Source organism: Dermacentor silvarum, chromosome 1 (genome assembly GCF_013339745.2).
Source record: "Dermacentor silvarum isolate Dsil-2018 chromosome 1, BIME_Dsil_1.4, whole genome shotgun sequence".
Classification (NCBI taxonomy): domain Eukaryota; kingdom Metazoa; phylum Arthropoda; class Arachnida; order Ixodida; family Ixodidae; genus Dermacentor; species Dermacentor silvarum.
In genome coordinates, this window is record NC_051154.1 from 299,131,793 (window position 1) to 299,144,742 (window position 12,950).

The 12,950-nt window shown below is 46.3% G+C and overlaps 2 protein-coding genes across 3 annotated transcripts in view; one reads left to right on the forward strand and one right to left on the reverse strand.

Moving 5' to 3' along the window:
* Positions 1-12,950, reverse strand: part of LOC125942958 (uncharacterized) — a 773,958-nt gene that overhangs the window by 155,660 nt on the left and 605,348 nt on the right. The gene's annotated exons all lie outside the window — the stretch shown is intronic.
* LOC125942222 (uncharacterized) overlaps positions 1-12,950 on the forward strand; it is a 343,209-nt gene that overhangs the window by 107,707 nt on the left and 222,552 nt on the right. Inside the window, exon 5 of one of the 2 annotated variants that reach the window (XM_049660379.1) lies at positions 507-574. The exons of the other annotated variant lie outside the window; for it this stretch is intronic. Coding sequence (XP_049516336.1) covers positions 507-572 — 66 coding nt within the window. The 3' untranslated portion in view covers positions 573-574. The remainder of the gene's footprint in view (positions 1-506; positions 575-12,950) is intronic. 2 annotated transcript variants of the gene reach the window in all.

The following is a 12,950-nucleotide window of genomic DNA, read 5'->3' on the forward strand; positions in this document are numbered from 1 at the left end:
TCGGCTTCAATGCAGGCCACTCACTGTAGCGTCTTGCACTGGTATATAAAATTGTCATGCCTGTAACTAATGTTGCAGTTTTATATCACCTGTAGTGCACTTTTATGCAATTCATTATCTTGAAACGGGTAAACAGTATTGACTCGTAAGGCATTCTTTCAAAACTTTTTTTTATTTCACTCCGCAGCAAAAGTTTGATCACTGCATCCTCTTTTATGCTTCCCATGCCAAGCTGTGGAAGTTAGCAGACATTTTGCAATAATTTTTGCTATTGTGGAACGCAGTTTGAAAGTACAGCTGTACGTAATTTTCTCCTTGGTGTAACATTAAAATGAAAAAGCCAACGTATTGAACGAGATAATTTTCATTCCTGCAGCTGAGCCACACCTACCGGCTTCCAAGTCCATCTCACGAAGCAGCTGCTGACGAGCCGCGGAGGCATATTCTTCTGTACAGTCGGCATCCTGGTGCGGCACTGGCAGCAGAACGGCGGACTCGTTGACGAGGTCCATGAGCGTGACGTCTGTACCGACTTCCTGCTCGTGAGGTGTTCTCCATCAACAGCACACTGAAGGTAGGCTTTTCTTCATTCTTGTAGCCACGTGCCTTCCAAACCTCCCCGATTTTTTTCGTAAGGTTTTACGCATTTTTACGAATGTCGCCGTATTCCCTCGCATTATGCTTACAGCGCCCACGTTGGCCATCAGAAATTAGAATTCTTTTTCCGTGAGTAACCGTCGCACCCTCTAATTGCTGCAGCGATGGTCGTCTGCGTGTTCCGACGTCATTGTTAACATTGAATAAGTTGTGCCAGAGTCACTTTATCATCTAGTCACTCTAGTTTCCGTTCCACTTTTAGTAAATCAACCATGCATTTTTAATAACTCGCCTTTAGCAAACACCTTTCATGGCACACATACAGTCGAACCCACTAATAACGATCCCACATATAACAATCTCTTGGTTATAACGACCACATTTCAGTGCACTTATGATTTTCCGTCTCTGCATGTTGAAACTGCTTCCAAATACAACGAATATCTTTTTTTATTATCCGTGCTGTTACTACCAACGCTTTGAACGCAGTGATGGTAATAAATGTTGCAGTTTCACCCGAAAGGCGAAGCATCAATTGCGATAGCAAATTAGTAGAGAGGTACACGGTTTAGGGATAGTAGTTTTGTCGGCTGCATAAACTTCGACACATTCGCTTACTAACTGAATTAACAAACGTGGTGTCTGCGCGCACAAGCAAACATGAATAGATCACACTCGATGACCGCAGACAACCACTTTCAAAACGCTGGCGTGAACAAGCGCAGCCACCGCAGCGAGCGATGGTTCGTATGGTCTATCGCTTCAACGGAAAGTGAGCGGCCGAAAGCACAGCGCATACAAAGGTCAGAGCCGTCTGGAGATCGCTTTCAAGATATGATGGGCGCGACAGCCCGCACGGCGCAAAGTAGGCGATTGCGTCGCCAGTTCCCCTTGCGCCTGGTTGCAAGATACGCAGCATAGTGTCGCCCCCCCTCCATCCCTCCCTCCCATACCCCCATGGCCTTTGGCGCGACGGAGGAAGTCGCGTTTGCTCTCCGCCGTGCGTTCGCTCTCCGTGAAAGCACGCGTCCCGCGCGCGCTGTCACACGCACATACGGCGCGCGGCGACGATTTTATCGCTCTTGGACTTTATACGGAACCTCAGGGCGGCGACGACGACGGAGACGGCAGAAATCCGCTTGAAATGTCCATATAATTGTTATCGCAATCAAAGAGGGCACACGCATGAAATACCAAAGCACGTAAGCGAGACCAAACAGGAAGCACGGCAGCGCGCGCCCCACTTCAGTGCAACCACGATGGGGATACGGCCTTCGACATGAGTGAGCGACCGCTGCGGGCGGATTTCGGAAGCAGTGAGGAAGCTCACGCATGGGTCACTCGCTTTAGAGGCACGCCTCCACGGAGAAGGCGTAAAGCTTAAGCAGCATAGCGCGTGGCGTGCGCCGGGGCGATATCGGATGCCACGATGGCTTCCCTCTCGTTTTCTCGCTATTCCCTGTGCATCACCGAGTGCCTTAGGCCGGTTTCAGCCACTGATCTCCACTATAAAGGAGGTCAGTGGTTTCAAGGCTTTGGAACGACCCTCTGTCTTTCCACCATGGGAACAAGGACCGCTCAAGCGTTCCTGTCACCGCGGCCCGAGACGGCGAGAACGCTGCAGCATGCGCTGCTGCCACGCAATATTGCAACGGATAAGCATGTAATACACCGTTATCAGGAGATCACGGTTCCGCGGCGCTTCGTTTACGGGTTGCCGATTGCTGATAGCAGTCCGCGGTAATCTATTAAATTCCACTGGACAAACTGTGCCTTATTATACAACGTCAAATGCCCACAAACCCAGATGCACTTGACCCTGTGGCAGCCCGTCTCTCGTCGTATTTGCTATATTGCGATAAGCTCAGACTGGGGTGGCGCTGCAAAATTGTCCACCCTCGTTGTCCGCGAACCCGTCGTGCCCCTTGCTACGGTGAGGCTGTCTTTCCCGCGTCGCTTAGGCGTCCAGCGGCTGAGGGTGTTTTATAGGCGAAATTTAGCCAGCAGCACGTAATGACCACAATATTTAGCACAAAATCAAACACATACTCTTAGATTAAAAAATAAACGCTAGGAACCCTGATTTCTCCCGCACAGCCAGAAATATATTCGATTTGTTTCTAATATCTAGTGCTCGAATTAAATACGGATATTAAACATATAATCGACGGCAAATCACTTCTGCAGAATTCCACAAGGTAGAGGAAAGTTCATGAAAGCAAAAATTGTAGCTTCGTGCTGCATACAGGTGGATGTCAATTTTTCCTTTCATATAATCGATATTATTCAAAATTCTCGAACATTCGCGCTCTCCTTTGTCCCTTCTTGCAGCACTCAAATTCATTCTTTCAGTCATTATATACATCGAACATCACTGCAGTGAAACCACCCTTTTTAACCGTTGTTTTCATCACTGATAATTCCTTATTTCGTGATGCATTTGTCAACATTAATACTATAGTGTCGTTTCACTGTGATTGTTTACTTTTGTTTTGGTATCTAATGTGTTCCTGTCGAAGTATTGTGTATTTCAACATTTCTCCTGATTTTTCTTCTGTTTTTGTGTCTTCTGTTTTTGTGTCATAGTCAGCCACTCTTTTTTTTTCATCCAGCCGGTGATTCTCATGAGTGCGACAATCAATACGGAGAAATTTTCGGAGTACTTCGATGACGCTCCTGTCATCATGATTCCGGGCAAGGCACACCCGGTCAATCAGTTCTTTCTGTACGACTTCGTTTCAAAAAACATTGTGACTGCAGAAGCGTTGCAAAAGGTAGTGGCACAAACGGCTGTATAGAACTTTGGGCTGTGTGAAACGCTTCCGATTGCTTCGTCTGTTCTCAACTGCCGCGCCTTGCACAACTTCGTCCGGTTGCCGTCTTCCATGTCTGCTATTCATAGCTTTAGTCCCTAGAATAACTAAAATAGCGCCATTGCCCCTTCTTCACGTATTTCCTCTCTTTGATGATAACGACGATTTCTTAGGACATTGCCTTTAAATAAGGGTCGCAACAGTCACCCAGCCTTTGTGAGCTACTTACATGTTCCCATATCATAATCTGGCATTCTATATATGCCTCGTACTAATGTGCCTATCTAGCAGCGAGTGGGTGTCGCACCCGCTCAAGAGTGCTGATCATCTTGCTCAAGGTCACGATTATTACACCGTGAGCCCATTGGTTAGTCACTGACAGCATCCTAAACGAGAGAGAAAAAAGGCTTTAGCTCTTAGCTGTTGTGTGAGTCCCATAACATGTAGTGGCAGCAAGCAGCTGTGCAAGTGCGCTCGAGCGGTGACAGAAAGAAAGAAAGAAAGGGAAAGAGAAGCGGAGGAGTGCGGCCTGGTGCAGCATCTGGCTCAGCTGGCAAGCCGCCACCGTTTGAAAAGCGAGTGCAAGCGACGCTACCGACGCTTTTGCCTTTTCCCTGGAATTTTTCAGTTTAGGTTTCTCGAAATCCGGAGTTCTGCGCAAGAACTTTTTAAAGATATGAGGGGTGAAAAAAGACATGTCTTGATCACTGCTGGAAAAAAATCAATACTAAAGTTGAGACTAGCGGAGAGCGTTGTAGGATGCGTTCTAGCGTCCAATCCGTGGGTATTTTGAATTTACAGCAAAAGCTGCGATGAGAATGGTAATGTATACATCTACAGGTACCAATAGAGAAAACTTATTGTTCGAAATTAACAGTATAAAAAGAAAAAAATACCGTATCAACTTTACAACTCTGTAGTGAGTGATATACCAGAAACGACAAATTTCTATAACTTGCCTATACGGGCGAGAAGAAAGTGAACCGAGGGGCAGGATTTTTATTAATCATATCATAAGAATATCATATTATATGTTTCATATCATAAGTTTGTTGGCTTCTTATGATACGATTGCCTTTATGGGGTCATATGATGGGGACAGAGACAACGTAACTTATCGTAAGTACGATGGCGCAAAGGCAAGGCCGTGGGCTTCTTAACGGTTTCACTTTTCTATAGATACCTGATGTACGCAGTCATGGAAAGGACACAAAATACCTGGAGTAATACAAGGGGGGAAGGGGAAAGATGTTCTATAAGTAAGGGGTACAGATGAAAAAGTATAAGAGGGCTAAAGAATAATCAGAGTGGCGCCGAACTACTATGCAAATACTAAGAATACAAAATAAAACAAACATGCTTTAAGACTTAACAAGCTATAGAGAACCACGTTGGTTCGCTATCCCGACTCTATATAGCGACTTTGCCTTACGAGCCGAAATGTTTGTGTGGCTTGCGTGAGTTCAGTTACTTGAATATACGGGGCTCAATGATGGTATTATTACAGAAATAGGTCCACCTTGTGAAAGTTCAAGACTCTGCGGTTTTATGTGCCGAAACAATTGTGTGATTATGATTCAGCCGTTGTGTTGGACTCCGGATTAGTTTTGACCGCTTGGAGTTCTTTATCCTGCTCCTAAATCGAAGTACACGATAGTTTTCCTTCTTTCATTTTTTTCGCCTTGTGAAACTTACGATCCGTAGACATAGTGTCCAAAGAGCTGTGAAAGATAGAGTAAATAGTCATCTACTTGGCTATACCACGAAGCTTCAAAGAGAACTCGTACGGTATTATTAATAAAGAAAGCATAGTAATTGAAAAAAAGAGATTGTGTCCTCACCTGGGGATTGAACCCGGTACAAAAACCGTTTCCAGGACAGTTGCTCTTCCGTCTGAGCTAACCAGGAGGCTTACAGGTCGAAGCACGAGGGAGAGCTATTCGATAGCCCGAAGCACATGGGCACTTTATAAATTCGGGCTGCACTTGGGTGGATTGCAATTTTTCCTTTATCGAGCCTTCCTCGACCTAGCGGGCTTCCGAGAAACTGGTGTGCAATGTCCTTAAAGCTCTGCAAGACATAACTGTCTTCCATTGCAAATGTGTTGCAGCTCGCCGATAGCATTGGTCACAGCTCTTTTTTTTTCACCGTGCATGGTTAGATAAGAGATTGTTGGAAATAACTTCAGGAGTACATCTTATCATTAACGTTTGCGTATACTACTGTTGTGTATTACGAGTCCCGTATCTTCTTTGAAGTAAAGCTCTCTAAAGCTTCTTCAACACTTCACCATTACTTTGGCAACACTTCTTCCCAGAAAAATCTTCGTTCCTAGTAAGAGTAAAAGATAAATCGGCTCTGCAATGTATAGTCCTTCTAAAGACACTTAAAATTATAGGTATTCTAAAGCATATTCACTTAGCTGTGCAGAGCACTTGTTTAGCAGCTTCAGACAAGCCCGAATACACTGCAATATAAAGAGTTAGATCTGCTGTATATTTCGTTATTTCCTGGATGTGCTTCAGGTAACACGTGCAGTTAGCGACATTGACTCACTTCGTGGCTCAGTCACACAATCGCATCCTCCCTCTTCTTCTTACAGGTTGCGCCCGCCCACAGTAGCCGGCAGTACTGCGGTGTACGCACGGAACGGCGCACAATGACGACGGGATGCTCCCGTCGTCTTTTGCAGCGCCGCACTTTCGCCTGCCCTTCACTACGCAGCACCCTGGCCCGGTTGTTGCGGCAGAACAGCTCCGGGATCTGCATGGGGCCGTACTATCACCTCGCCTGAGTTTATCTAAGCTGAAGGGTTCACGGCACGGTCGCTGCGGCCCACGTTACCTGTGACTTTCGCGTGAATTGACTTTACGGGTATCCTGCGTTCACTATACGTATGGAAGCGCGCTCAGGGCCCTGCTACGCAGAAGTGCTGGTCTGCTTCGAGGATACTCACCGTGGTAGTCCCAGGCATGCGCTGCGAGCGAGCCTCCGCGCTGCTATCACCGGGACGATCGTGCAGCGGGACGGTAGCACCGGTTGCTGTGGTCGCCAACCTTCTTCTTTCGTAAATTTTTGCATTCGTTCAATGTATTTATGTGAATGTAGTAGTGTTCGGCGTGTTTTAAATACAGCTTATCGTGAGTGAAGTGTGTTGCTGCATGAGTCGTTTCCACGAGCACACGTTTAATGCGCCACAGTAACGGGCAAAATTATTTGAGCCCTGTTCTCTAATTTATTTCTCACTTTCGTTCTATCTATTGTTTTCCCGAAAGCGAAGCAGCAGCTACGAGAGCCTAACCAGTTTAAAGGCAACAACGTGATCTTGGCAATACTACGACATAACATGCATGCCAAGCCAGGTTTTGTTCGAGTGCTCCGCAATAATATACAGAAATGGAATATAATTCACGCTAGCATGAAGTCCTCTTGATTTCCACTGAGGCTTTCCTCGGAAAGAATTCATCCTAAAGCTCCCAAGATTCAACCTTTCTCTTTAACAACTCTTTGAGGTAAGTGCAGCAAAAGGCGAACACATTCTCGCTTACAGAAAAATGTGTTCGCCTCTAATAACTATAAGAAATTCCTGTGGACTGCACTCACCAACGCGGATCGCAACAGAGGTACACAACTTTCGCGAATAGAGTCGTTACGTCGATGAAAATTTGTATTCCAAAATGTGGGGACTCTTAGATTTTCGTGTATCCTTCACAGCAACCGGAACAGTAGACAAGCAGACTACAAGGTGGACAAAGCGGACACAACAGCGCGTGGTTTTGGAAAACCTCAGACGGCGCGCGATTAAAAAAAAGGACACGGGACATTTTTATACAGCCAAGCTGTATTCGCAACTCAATTGAACTGCAGGGGGCGCTGCGAAAACTGGCCGCGTCTGGCTACACTGTGCAACATGGCGAATGCACAGAGGTCCCCGCGTCGCCGCAACCGCTGTGCTTGATGTACAGTACACTGTAGTTTAATTAATTTCGTGCAGTCTGATGCCTGTTACGCCGAATAAATAATTTAGCCGATCTGAGAGAGGCACAGTGAGTAATGGGGCGAAAGTGGTCGCTCGGTGTTTGCAAACCTCTAGCGTGACAGCGAACCCACACGAGATTATGATGAAAATCACCGGTGTATTATTGAACCCATTGGTGGTGGAACCGAAGAACTCGTTTACTGCTGGACTGTTGGAAAAGTACAGGCACGTTTCTGCTGCTTTTATTCACTGTTAAGTCGCGCATAGATATTACGGCGTTTCGAGCGTGCGAGACAGTGGCTGGCGAAGTTGGGTACGTCACGCTGGCCTCGCCAAGATTGCCGAAAACTTACAACTCAGTTTGGCACGTTTAACATGGCCGGCAGCAGCGCACCGACTTGCTCCATCAGCTGTTGTCGCTTTACATGCGCATAAATGCGCACCCGGCGCGCACTTTTTCATTTTGGCTGCCTTAACACATTTTCGTTCGGCGAAGGCGCAAACTGAGTTTCTGCGCGCTCTTTTCAGTCCAGAGAACAACCGAACCTCAAATCAAGCTTTGCACCTTATCGCGAGCGTGCACTACGAATCTTTGGCCAACCTTTCTCGCTACTTTTTGCGTTCCTGTTGTCTATTTTATATTAAAGATTTGCGCAACGTGACTGCTGCTTGGCTTAGCTGTACTTATTGCAGTAGTTGGCTCATTGTTTCTCTCGTAGAGAACAAAACGATAAATAAGGAACCGAAGGATCTACTTACTACAATAAAAGCACATTTGCACACCGTGTGCAGGTATGGCTTCTGCTGCGTAGCCTGACCATGACTGATTACTACGTGCTCTATGAACATGTCGCTTATGGCTTCTGTGTAAACTGATGAAATAAAACAAATGTTTTTGTGTAAATTAAGGTTAACTTAACTACTGCATTATGAATCTAATTTTCCATGTTGTTTTATAATTGACGTATCCTGCATTTTAAGTGGCCAAAACTGTGTTCGTCTCTGAACTGCCATTTTCCTTAAGACACTGATAAGATGATACAATCGCTTTGATAATTACGCATTGTAAAATGAGCGCCTACTAATTTGCACTAGTTACACGGGTAGCGTGTCCAGGTCGGAAGTAAGGCGTACAGCTATGCGACCCCATAGTTTTTTGTTTTTTTTTTTTTGCTCGCTGGCGCGTACATGTTGTGCTTACAGAGAACGATTTACCGACGTTACCCGGGAGCACCCGGGAGCACCACCGGAGCTTTCTGTCTCCGACGTACCGATTTTCGCTGATGTACCATACACGGTAGTTCCGCGTTGTGCGCCGCATGTATCGATATAACTGCTTTTATCAAGGGAAGATTGATTACCGCGGCGACCATTCGCATCATAAACTGATTTACCCCGCCGGCAATCACATGAAACTGCATGTTGCAGCACGCCTACGCTGAACGTTATCACGAAGGCAGTAACAGCTTCAACGCAAACTTCCTGAAGTTCGCTGTAGCGCTTTACTGCAAACGTAGTACAAGCAAGAGGATCGCGTTCTCTTTACACAAACAAGAAACCGATCCTCGCCTTAAAAAAATCACTTTCTCGAGCAAGATGAGAACACAACAATTGCCGTTGTCGCAGCTTTGATATGATAACATTCGCAATCCATGTGGCTATTCGGCGCCGTAAAACTGCAAGACGCAGCATAATTCCACGGCCATGTGGAATTTTGTATATGGTGGCTCCATCGTATTAGAAGCGCACCCGATCGCAGTACGAAGGCTACGGACGGAGCGTCTGCTCCGACGCTCCAACCTCCATCCGAGGTTTCCGCCGCTCGCCGCTAGGTGTCGCATGAATTGCTGGAGTCGGCGAATATCGCTAGGTTCTGGCGGATCGCGCCCGCGGGCAAAACTACGCGTAGAAAAATAATTAGAAAAAAGTGGGCCGATCCTGGTGATCGTTCAGAAACGGTCCAAACGCAATTGGAACTTACCCCTGTCATGTGGGCCGATACTGGTGATTGTGCAGAAAGGGTCCAAGATAAATGGCAATACACATGTGGGCTCGGGGGCCTGTAACGCGCCGTTGAACTATCTTTGTTACACGTGGGACCCAAGGAGTCAAAATGCACCGGAGCGATGAACGCTGTTGCCCAAACGCTTGTCTATGACGATGCGTGTCGAAACGTCAGTGGTAAAACGTAATAGCCTACCAACCAATAGCTGTTTCTCCTTCTCTCTTGACATGGCCATTTCTCTAGTGACGTCATCAGTTGCGCCTTGAACTCTGTATAGTAAGACCCGTGTCGCTCTCTCTGTAGAGGAAGAGCGCGCCTTGAAGGAGCGCCGACGCGCTACACAGCGCGAATGGAGGCGAAAGCGACGAGAAGCCAAACGCGCAACGGCCCAACGTGCTGCGGCCGTTGTTGGAAGGTGGGGAGAATCTAGTCGCCTAAACTCGCTTTCACTCGCACATACAGCATACGGCGCGCGGCGACGTAATGAATTTATGTGTTGAGCCTTTTCAACCATTTAACGTAACCACCGAATTTAAAAAAATTTAAATATAAATAAACCAAACCAATAGCTTCACTGGTCTTTCATCTTCACATAGCGAAGGGCTTCTAATTTTCTCTCACATTTTGCCAAACCGCCAAGCGAGCTGCTTCTCAGTGTTTTGAGTGGTGCGCCATTTCAGCGAGCGAGAGGCGTTTTTGTCGCTTTCGGTGTCGAAAACGCCCAATTTTATATCGAGACAAATGCGCCCGTTTGTGTTTAAAGCGCAATATTTTGCACGAAGGTAGTTCTTACGCACGCCTTCTTTAAACTAGGCCATTTTTACGTCCCGAAGTTTTGATGCAGTTGGCGTCTAAATAAAACGGCAAATAATTTAGGCTTAGTTGACATTAAGCTGAAGAAATGGAGCTGGGCAAGCCATGTAATGCGTAGGATGGATAACCGGTGGACAATTAGAGTTACAGAATGGATACCAAGGGAAGGGAAGCGCAGTCGAGGACGCTGAAAACTAGGTCGGGTGGTGAAGTTAGGAAATTTGCCGGCGCAAGTTGGAATCAGCTAGCGCAAGACAGGGGTAATTCAGATCACAGATCATGGTGACCTTTCGAAGGAAGCGACAAAGCTTTGCCTCGATTACTGATACAGCTGCTCCGGAGTCTACAAGGGCATATATGCGCACACCGCCAACTAACACGTCTATCACATTCTATATATATATATATATATATATATATATATATATATAGAGAGAGAGAGAGAGAGAGAAATTAGCCTTTGCCACCTTCTCGTCTCGCAACGTTTCTATATAAATAAGTGTTTCTAGATGTGTGCTTACGCGTGCTTCATCAACTTCACGTGCCACACCTGCATGCTAGACCTACGAATCCAAGGGGAACCTTCCCTAATTCACCAGAGCTTCACGCTCAGGTAGCTCGTAAAACAGCATGCTGTGCCAAGAATCATAGTCGAACAAGGGTGGCGACCGTCGTGTGCAGTTCCTCAGGGTAACGCATGAAGCAGTACAACAATACCCGTTTTCTTGTCTTTGCTCATGCCAAATGAACCGATTAATCATGATTATTAATCGCTGAATTAGATAGTTAGAATTCCCCAGCACAAAGCACTTCTGGTAACAAAATCACGCAGCCGCTTGGGACACTAACGGCTACTTATTCAGAAATGCTGGATATAAAAGAAAGCTTCGCAATTCAAGAAAAATTCGTCCGGGCTCACTGATTGAAACCAGGACCAAAGTCTTTCTACGGTGGTCTCTCTACGATTTGAGCTGACCACGAGTCTAGCTGAACGCAGGCCGAAGACGAGTCAATCGAAAACTCGAAGCACATTCATTCCAGCGGATGACAGTTTCCTCATTCATGAACCTTTCTCCACCTTTCGCAATTCCGCAGAACTTATTTTCCATGTTCAGTGTCCATCTGCTTGGAGTTGTCGAATAATAAAACGTCGGGCTGCGATGTGCTCTCCTCCTCGTTAGCTCAGAAGGTTGAAAGACCAGCCCGGAAAGGCGGTGGTACCGGAATCGACCTCCCCTCAGCAGGGCGAATTTTTATTCAAATGGGAAGCTTTCCTTCTGATAGACCTTTAGGGTTTTCCTTTGTGGCTTCGTGCTACACTTGGGTGGATCAGAATTTTTCCTTTCATGAACCTTCCTCCACCGTGCGGGTTTCAGCACAACTCATCTGCCGTGTCCGCAAAGCTCTGCCAGGCCTATTTGTCATTCATTGCAAATGCGTTATACAGATCGCCGAAAGTATTAGTCATAGCGCTTTGTTTCACGCTGCATGGTTAGATGCGGAATTGTTTGAAGTAACTAGAAGAGTATACGTGCTCATCCATGTTCGCGTATGCTGCTATAGCGCATTCCAAGCCTCATCCCTTCTTTTACAGTTACGTTATACAAAGCTTCGACAGTACTTAACTACTCCTTTAGCAGAACTCCTTCCTAGAAAAAGCCTCTCTCGTCGAAGTTTAAAAGATAAACCTACGCATCATTGTTTCGAAAGACAATGAAGGAATGATCGGTATTCTGAAGTATATTCCATTAACTGTGCAGAGAACGTCATTAGCAGTTTCAGACACGTTCAAACCATGCATCAATAAGTTGTTCATTACCATATTGTGCGTTCATATGCTGTAACGATTTCCATATTTCCTGTGTGGGCTAGAAGTAACACATGCAATTAGCAACATTGATTCTCTTCGTGGCTCATTCCCAGACACTCGCATCTTTCTTGTCTTCTAGCAGGTTCACCCCGCCCAGAGGCGCAGGCACTACAGCGCTGTAGGCACGGAACCTCGCACAATGGCAGCAGGATGCAGTCGTCGTCTCGTGCAGCGCCGCACTTGTGCATGCCGTCTACTAGGCTGCACCTTGTCCCAGCTATTGTGGCACCACAGTTCCTGGCTCTGGGGGGCGGCCTTATTGTCATCTCAGCTTTGTTGTTCTACGTTGAGGAGTTGACGATGCTGCCGCTGTTGGCTACGTCACCAGCGACATTTTAGGGCACTCCCTTCGCTGGGACGATGCTTTCACTAGGCGTATGGGAGCGATTTGAGGGTCCCGCTACGCTGAAGTGCTGCTCTACTTGGGCAAAACGTGTCGTGGAAATCCTCGGCAAGCTCTACGAGCTAGTCTCCGAGCGGTGACCCCTGCGATGGTATTGTTGTAATTTTTTAATTATTTCTATTTATATGTGTTAATGTAGTATTGTCATATGTGTTCCAAATAAAGTTGATTGTGATGGAAGTGTGTTGCTGAGTTCATTCCTTGAACATGGATTTTCTGGGCGATGGTAATGGGCAAAAGTGAATGAGCCCTGTACTCTAATTTCGTTCTTACTGTAATGATGCATTTTTTTTCGTTTCCATAACTTGCTGGAAAAGGTGGTTATTGAGGCAATATTAGGTTTGAAAGCTACAACGTAATCTTGGCATTCCTACGTGGTTACATGGTTGCCAGGCCACACAAATGGTTTTGCTTGTGTCCTCGGGCTGTAATATACTGAAAGAGAATCTCATCCACGGTAGCATACAGTT